Raw genomic sequence first — 9,447 nt, 5'->3', positions numbered from 1 at the left:
ACAAAATTCCAATATCTGTGATTCTATTCCAAAAACACGACCGCAACATCTCAGACTCTATTTTTATCAAAGACTCACCAATTACATTTGATGTGAAGATCCATGATCCCAGCTACTATCTTAACAATTCTGCCATCTCCTACAAGTGGAACTTCGGGGATGGAAGTGGTTTATTTGTAGCCAGCGGTTCTACTACATCTCACACCTACACTCTGCAAGGAAACTTCACTCTGAATTTAACTGTCCAAGCCATTATACCTGTACCTTGCAGGCCAGTACCACCCACTGCAGCGCTGCCCACCTCAGCAGGTAAGAATTTATCAAACAGCAGTGGCATTAGGAGCTATGGCTAAAACTCTAATTTCTAATATTTTAGGTTCACACCTTGAGAACTTTTACTGTTATCAATGAAAGAGCTGTAAGGCTCTGCAAGCCCTCTATAAATTGGTTTAGAGACAGAATCAATAAGCATAAACCATTCTATGATTCTGTGGTAGGAATCACACACTTAACATGTTACACACCCAGTTTTACCACCACAGCGGCAGCACACAGAGGTCTTCAGGTGGACATACAGTATACATAAGTTTGTTTTTATAACCTCTACCACACCAGGCCAGGAGATTTTAGCTGTGCCTGCTCAAGGTCATCTTCTGAGGTAAGATGTAAATTTAAAGTGAGAAAGAGGTATTTCAGAACATTCTTAGAGCAAGTTCCTTTCTGGATTGCATTAAATTACACTCAAAATTAAATGAGATTGGATTGAACTTGAAAAATTTAGTCATATTCAAAAACGTGGGATTTCCACATGACATTAACTCAGAGCAGCTTTTCCACTTTAAATTTATTGACTATCATATTTCAGAATAATTTTCACCATGTTCAGCACTGGTTTATCATCTCAGAGGATTTTAAGGTTTGCAGAAGGCCTACAGTGTCAGGTATAATTCTACTACTATGGAATTGTAAATGTGGCTATATTTTTTAAATTTCATATTTTTAATATGTGTTTTTACCAAAATGTTGAGTGAGAATGAAAAATGAAAGGAAAGATATAATTTTTACCACTTCCCCTCTTCATTTTCCCACTAGCTGTAATGGAGAGCAATGGGAAAATACCAGTTTTTAAAGAAAGCATTTTAAACCTTTTATTGGCCTTTGGATTTCTTACATAATTGATTTGGGAATTTTAAAGAAGTGTTTAATTACCTTAAAGCTTGAAGTCTCCCTTTTATTTCTCAGAGAAGGGTGACTAGCCAGGTGGCTTTTACAGTGAGGCTACCCAGGCCACTCCAGGGTTCTACAGCTAGGCATGTGTGTTTTCTTTAAGGATTATTGCCATGATCCCATACAGATACATACATGACTGCACAGCTGCAAACCAAAGTCCCTGCTGACCTATGGAATGAAGGCAGTTGGAACATATGGCCATGATGAGAATACCTCTAAGTAGAACTTATTCTAAAGTTGTGTATCTATTCCTTCTCCCTGAGACAGTAACAACGGAAGCATCTTCTAATTCTGACTCTTCTGTCACTGTCGAGTCAATGGAGGATAATCCTGATGGAGGTTGCCATATTTACAGGAATGGATACTATAGAAGTGGTATCTCCATCGTAGGTAAGGATGTGGGTCAACACCTGCACAGAGGAATGGTGTTAGCAACCTACAACAATGTATGGTAGAGATAAAGTTTATTCAGGATCCTTTTACCAAATATGTGAGACCCAAATTAGGTCCTTCTCATGGAAATAGCTGAGAGTTTTAAAGATTAATGAACAGACAGCTAACTGGCTGGCTTTGGTTTCTTCACACACCCTGCCAGGACCTTGTGGCAGAGGTTATGGCCCCTTGGTTTCAGACACGTGTGGCTGGACCTTGGTCAGGATGGCTGCTGATGGCTGCCCCGTGATACACGTGATGATTCCAGGCACTTGGGCTGGAAAAGGCTGGCTGGGATGTGCACCATATCACTCCTTGCTATATCATCAGCTTCTGAACCTGCTGCAGCAGGAGCATATGGTCTGGTTATGTAAGGTTGAATTGACCTCTGAATGCAGAGAAGTCTCATGGAGTGGGATGGGGAAGTGATTTAGTAAAATAAGTAAATAAATAATAAGGATGGAAAAATAAAGCAGATCAGAAAGCAGCAACCTCACAGGGAAAGTACTGGAAAATTTCTCAGCTTTCAAACCCCTCAAGAGGAGTGCTAAGGGAGGGAACAGGTTATGGAAAACAAGACCTGAACTGAGCATCAGCCAGACACTTGAGGTTCAGTATGCACAGACTTCAGAGCTTGTCATGTGTCCTACCGTTGACATGTGTTTCCTCTCCCAGAGGGAATCCTTGAGGTAAATATTATTCAGATGACAAGCATCCAGACGACAGAAAGTCAAGCTGAAAACTCACTGGTTGACTTTGTTGTTACCTGCCAAGGGAGGTAAGTGTGTAAATGAAGCTGTCAGTCTTCCCTCTTTAAAACTAATTAGGTGCTGGAATGCTGTCTGCACTGAGATGCAGCTGCATGAACAAAATTTGGAAACGGCAGTTGTTTCTATTTCTTGACTGGAACTAAAGATAAAGCAAGTCTCATTTGTAAACTATGGCAGCAGAGGTTACTGCCAGTTGCTTAGGATTTGGAACAAATGTCATGTCTCAGTAAAAATAAGAGAATTAGATTGTGGGAAGAAACAATCCCATATCTTCCTGGCCAAGACAGGATTTCAGCACTTGCTGTGAAATGGGAAGCAGTTTACTGAAATTAAAAGGAAGTTCTTTTTGGCCATGATTTTTTGACACTTAATGTGTGTGCCGAAACAATTTCTTGGACAGGAAAACATGTACTAATATTCCTAGCTCCTAGAAGATTAGAGTTGAGAGGACTAAGAACTACAAAAATTGCTTTGGCAATGCAACTGGAAAACAATTAACCTCTCTTAAGTTAGTGTTTCTTTTTCGGCACAGGATACTACATGTAAGAATCTGCATTCCTTCCTTAATGATGTGTATTAAAGGTAATGGACTTTACAAGTTGATCTGATGCAGGCAATTCTGTGATCACATGAAAGGTTAAATGACATGCAAAACAAGCAGATGATTATATAGATGGCATATATGCAGTCTATATGAAATTCACATGTATGTGTGTATACAATGTATAGGTATGTAAAAAGAGATATCTATAGTATTAATAAAACACTATAGTGCCATTGATTTCAGCAAACAGGCACCAGCATAAAACTGTGGCACCAGTGCCCTGTGCCTATGAACTGGGCTAACAGGACTCCACAGATGGAATATGTTTTCTCTTCCCATCCCAGTCTCCCCACAGATGTCTGCACAGTAGTTTCTGACCCCACATGCCAGGTGTCCAAGAGCATGGTATGCGACCCCATCGTCGTCACTGACGAATGCTTACTCACCATCAGGAGAGCTTTTGAGGAACCTGGGACATACTGTATAAACATCACCTTGGGTGATGACACAAGTCAAGCCCTTGCCAGTGCACTGATTTCCGTCAATGGAGGTGAGTCCACGCAGAGCACATGTGGGTTGCCTGTGAATAGCTTCTCCCTGTGGTGATTTCCCTGCAGGGGAAGAACACAGGAGTATATAAGGGGGGTTTATTATGCCCGGAGGCCTCAGCTGAGACAGCGCCAGCTTGTGTGAGAGTCCATGCAAAGAAAAAGAGACAATTATTTCAGGAATTTTAGATGTTAGACCTTGGTTTGATTTATGTTTACGACCCAAGGAGTACAGTAATTATACAAACTCTTCAGTATCACAGAATATGAACAGTTCTTAAGCCATAATGTATTTTTCCACAGAATAACTCTGTTGGACAGAAAAGCATGTGGGAGACATGCCAGACAGCCTACTCCACACAGGGAGAATAGCAGAAACAGAGAGGAATTCAGCTCACTTGAGACAGAATCAAAATCTGCAGCTGAGATGGCTGCCTTGGACCCTCTTTGTAGTCCATTGACCTTGACCAGGTTTCTATTTCTACATGAGGATAAGATGAATCAAGCTCTGGAACAATCTGTCTAACATCCATTGAGTACAGAGTCTGCACAGGGCAACTATTTCAGAACAGGAGATTTACCTTTGGTTGGCTGAGTATCACTGTGTCTTGCTCATAGCTATCCAAGCAGTCTTTGACAGGTGTTGAACTCAGCCTCAGTCAGAAGTCTAAATAATCATGCTGCCTCTAAGGTGCTACTCCATTGTTCTCCTTGACTTTTTACTAGAGTGTCCTAGTGACTCTTCTGAACCCTTGAATCACTATCAGTCAAGGAACTGACTCTTTGTGGTCATTTTCCACAATATTTATGGCTGATTTTATTTAATCTAGGTATAGATTTTTCTGTACTGAAATCAGGTCCTCATGACTAAGGCATAATGCCTGACCTGTAAGTGCATTCTGGCTCCTAAAGATGAAAATAAGCATCTAGCAGGATTTTTCAAAACTGTATTCACAGAGGTTAGCTTTAGCCCAACAGGGCTAGTCTGTCCAGGTTTCCTCCAGAGGGCAAAGCTAAGTTGTACTTTGGGGCTTCCACTATAATCAAAGCAGAATAGGGATCTAAGAGAGGTTTATTCTTTGAGTCACATTCTGGAGCAACCTATCTAGTGTTGGCAAACACTTTTCATGTGCCACAATTTCCCACTTATTTCAAGAGAAGATAAGCATTTTTGAATTTCTGAAAATCCCATAATTTGGTGCCTAAACATCTGCCCCTTGATATTCTGCCAGGCTGTGCCTGGTTTATGCAGGCATTGCACAAAACATCTGCTCTTAATTTGCTTAAACTGCTGGTGCACACCCATGATTTAGATCCATCCCATCAATATGTGTTGCTTTGCAAACTAGTTCAAAGACTTACCTCATATGGCTTCAGCAAAAATCCTGTGTAAACTAGGAAGGAGGTCAAGCCTTCACAAACAATTGTATCAGCAAACTGTTAGTGTATTAGAATTTTCAAGTGTACTTCACTTTAGAAAGTCTATCTCACTGTAAAACAGAGACTACCTTTTAATCACACTACTTTCTGAACTCTAGGATCATCATCTGCAACAACAGAAGGTGTCTTTATCTTCCTTGGCTTATTGGCAGTGTTTGCCACCATTGGAGCTTTTGTCCTCTACAAGTAAGTTGCTAGTTTCTATGATTAGAAATAGTTCAAGGAACTGTCAAAAATATTAAGTTTAACAAACCAAACAACTTCAATTTGCATTAGCTACATTTTGGTTTCTTTATTATTGTAGTTCACAAATATTCTGGCAAATATTCAAGAAAATTAGATTACTGGCTTAGGTCACAAAGCCATTGGAAAATATGCAGATGTTCAGGACTTTCACAGAAAATTACACTCCTGTGCTCATAAGCACAAACAGTAATACTAGCCAGCCTGGGAACTGCCTGTAAGCAGTAAGCAAACTCAAACTGCATGATGTGATTTATATATATTCACTGGAACAGAAGAAACAGATACTTAATTTAGCTCTAAAACTCTTATAGGAAGTGTTTGCAAATATTACTCATCCAAATTCTTCATTAAATAATTGATGAATAAATTCTTTGGGAAAAAGGTGTTGGACATGCAGGACAGTAGTTAACAGAAGTACATGTTACTGCATTATTAGCATGGATGTTTCTCATGAGACTTGAGACACCAAGCCTCCTGAGTGAAGAGTGTGCTTATGTGCTCACAGTCAGTGATGAGAGGAAAAAACACCTTCATGGAGCAACAGTACTCCACTAAGCAAGGGAGACTTCTCATTGCCCTAGTCACCACTACTGACCTATGGCTGCTAACCATTAGTTGGGAATGAACAGGGAAGGAGGAGAGAAAATGTATGATGAATACGTGGTTAATGTTCTTATGCACTGCTCAGGTGCTAAATGTGGACTTTCATTTAAGTGTCTTTCAGCAACTAACTGTGCACATTCCTTGCAGGAGATACAAGCAATACAAGCCTATTGAAAGAATCACAGGACAAACAGAGAAGCAGGAGGGACTAACTGCTTACTTCAGCAATTTCAAAGCCATTTTCTTCCCTAATAGCACTGAGAGAAATCCTCTGCTGAAGACTAAACCAGGCATTGTTTAAACCTTTAGTCTAACACTGATTATTAGATTAAGTACAGGACTCATATTTGACCTGTACTTTAATGGGGCTTTCTTGTTGTTGTAAAGAACCCCAGAGAGTATGAAAGCACATATAGATGGGATGGTAACTTTTGGGGCTTGGTGCAATTAGAAATATTACAGTAGTCCTTTGTAGTAAACAAGGAGGTAGTTTTAAGCACTTGCTGTTCTTACTTGTGATCTAGGATACACTCTTCTGAATAACTAACACACACACCCTCCACTGTGCCCTTATCTGGGTTTTCTTACTTCCAGGTTAACAACCCGCAAAACTAATCACATCCATAATCTGGAGGGGGGAAAAAAGTTAATTTAAAAACAACCAAATCCAACCAAACAAAAACCTCAACCCAGCAAAAAAAAAAACCAAAAAACAAAAAAACAACCAACTTGTAAACACTAAGTCTTCATTGCTGCTTACTGCCTTGGTAGGATTCATGCGTTTGCTGGAAAGACCGACAGAGGGGGCAGGCACATGTTATGTCTGTAGAATGAAACGTGCCATGGCCTATTCCCAGACATTGGCATCAAACTGCTACCACTGTTCAGGAGGTCCTAGCACAGACTTGCTGCAGGCAGGCTAACTCCCCACCAAGCAAGCCCTAGATTCTGGGAACCACCAGAGGCACAGCTCCCCACTGGGAGTTTGGCAGCAGCCACCCTGTTTTGCAGGGTTCAATAGCATGGATGCAGCTCATTACATGCCAGTTGGCCTCAGGGCCAGAAAACAGGGCTGGACACATTTAGTTTACCACTGGACATGGCAACCAGTGCATGAGTCTCACTACAAACTAGACCACAGACACCAGAGCAACAAGATGAGGCCCATTGGCTTGGCTCTCCCTGGTCAAACTTTTACTCTGAGTCCCATGTAAAATCCTGAGATGCAATTGTCGATGCTGTCTTTGTCTCCTTTGTTTCTGTTGGTCTTGAGACACTGGACTGGCACCATCACCCCCCAGGGGGCAGATATGTGCTCCTCGTACAAGAAAGAGTCAGCAGAATGAGTGATTTAGCACTAAGGGGTAGCATTCAACTTCCCTTTTCATTCCTCTCTCTCCTGCTGTAAAGACACGTTAGACTCTGCTTGTTCCTTCATCCCTCTGTCCTTCACCACTTAATCAAGTCAATGAAAACCCCTTTATAAATATAGAGAACTATGCTCCAGTTTCTGCTTTTGCACAATGCAAGTTAGAAACTTCTGCAAAATCAATGTGCCTTCACTTGCTCACTCCAGCTGCTATTCTGTGTTAAGAAAACTCACTCTGAGGCCTTTCCCAAGTGATCTGGTCTCACAGCCACACACTCCCCATTCAGCATCATGGCATCTTACAGTGTGAGACCAGCAGCAAACTGCTGAGGGCTGGGTTACTTGATGATGAGAAAAGGAGAGCATCTTATTTGTAGAAGGGAAGAGGTTGCTAAAAAAGTTCTCTGAGACGAGAAAACAGATCAAAAATGCTTTCTAGTTAATTCTTCATAAGAGCCCTGCTGTTAATAATAAAGCAATGGGGGCTGGGCAAATGGCCTTACACAATCCATTTCTAAACACTGAATTCTTTGAAGATCTGTATTTCAATATAATTAGCTTACTTACCATGTCTTGAGACATCTCTGATAGATACTGTTCTCAGTTTCTGAGGTGATATATAAACATAAACACACTTTCCTACTATTTTAGCAGAAAAGCTCAGCATTCATAATCTGAATCTAGCCTTCAGCATCACTTCCCCAGTGTGCACAGGCACCTTTAAATGACTTAAAGACATTAAAAAAACATGCAGATTCCAACACACCTGTGAGAACAGTTCTTTAGTTCTAAAATTCAATAGCCTCTTCTCTTCTTTTGTTTCCAGGTTCTCCCATTATTTTAATTCTTTTGTGGCTATTTCAGTTCTATTATGACAAGCAGTGTATTTGCTATTGTTCCATCTTCCTTATACGTAACATCCTATTGTCTAACCAGAACTAGGCATCTAAAACTATTTTCTGACTTAAACAGAAAACACATTTTCTGCAAAAATTACAGCCTGAATGTTCTGTCCTGTGTTATCAGTCAGGCTGCTGACAGGAAGGACTGTAATTCGTATTTGTTGCTCTAGCTTGAGGCAGGACAGGGGTTTAGTGGAAAGCTTAAGATGACCTGTAATGCAGCATGAAAACGTTAAATCTGTCACAGCTTAGGATCAGCGAAGATGCAGGCTATGCTGACCTAGGCTGTATGAAGAAAGCATCTTATTTCTGCAAAACACTGCATGTTAGGAACTCAGAGACATCTTAAGCTTTTGCATAGGAAACAGCTTTTGGGCATATGTTAAGAACTTTTTTATTCTTTAACCTAAGTATACAGAATATCTTGCACTATCTCCCTTTAAGCATCATGTCAGAATATTACATTTTTATAACATGATTTTGCCTTTTTAGCTGTAACTTCTATTTCACACATCTTTACTTTTATACAGTGGAATTTAACTGCTGCATTGACAAATAAACTATCTAATGATTTTAAAGAGTACATTTCCTTTGTCTCAGAAAAAGATACTATGAGATAAACAACTTGATGAGTTGCCCAATTATTGATCACAACAGTATCTACCTCCAGAAAACACAACTAGATTTGCCTTACCCTTTGTTCACACCTCCTAGTACCATTGGTTATCTATTAGCTGTTTCTGCAGTTTCCCTTCAGATGTACTCAGAGCAACAGTATCATGAACCTGAGAAGTGAGGAGACATTCTTAACAACCAGACGACAGCTGAGGAACCCAAATTCAGAACAGAGCAGGATACAAATGAACTTCATGCCCTTCAAAGGCAAGAAGAGCTAACAAACAACAGATTTGTTAATGTCAGCAAATGTTACAAGACAGGTTTCAGGCATTCCCTTTGGAGAAATAACATCAAGAATGACATCAAACATAAATGTACATCATCTTTATAGAAAGACCATCTTTTCAAACATGTCATCAAGAGAAATGGAAACATCAGTTGGGTAACAAGTTTGTTAAAAATTGCTTTGAAAACTGAACTATTATTTCAAACCACTTGTTTTGTTCCTCCCCTCTTTCCTTCTTGAACATTTTAGAACACTTAAAACATTCATCAAATGTGGCATTTTTTTCTTACCAGAAGAATTTTTAAGCTGAAACCAAGGCTAAAAACAACCAGTCCCTGAAGGAATTGTAGAGGAATCAAACAAAACTTTGCAAGAGACACCCAGCCACTGTGGTTTATTAGTACAACATATCATCTCCAGCCTCATACAGCATGGTCAGATTTTCTTTAAAACTTTTAT

At 40.0% G+C, this 9,447-nt stretch overlaps 1 protein-coding gene across 1 annotated transcript in view; it reads left to right on the top strand.

Moving 5' to 3' along the window:
• Window positions 1–6,465, top strand: part of GPNMB (glycoprotein (transmembrane) nmb) — a 15,616-nt gene extending 9,151 nt beyond the window's left edge. The window contains exons 6-11 of the mRNA XM_009075655.1: window positions 1–309; window positions 1,498–1,620; window positions 2,338–2,440; window positions 3,321–3,526; window positions 5,063–5,150; window positions 5,961–6,465. Coding sequence (XP_009073903.1) covers window positions 1–309; window positions 1,498–1,620; window positions 2,338–2,440; window positions 3,321–3,526; window positions 5,063–5,150; window positions 5,961–6,114 — 983 coding nt within the window. The 3' untranslated portion in view covers window positions 6,115–6,465. The remainder of the gene's footprint in view (window positions 310–1,497; window positions 1,621–2,337; window positions 2,441–3,320; window positions 3,527–5,062; window positions 5,151–5,960) is intronic.
• Window positions 6,466–9,447: the final 2,982 nt, after the last annotated feature.

This window comes from Acanthisitta chloris, unplaced genomic scaffold (assembly GCF_000695815.1).
Source record: "Acanthisitta chloris isolate BGI_N310 unplaced genomic scaffold, ASM69581v1 scaffold5575, whole genome shotgun sequence".
NCBI classification, from domain to species: Eukaryota; Metazoa; Chordata; class Aves; order Passeriformes; family Acanthisittidae; genus Acanthisitta; species Acanthisitta chloris.
This window is presented reverse-complemented; position numbering and strand designations above follow the sequence as displayed.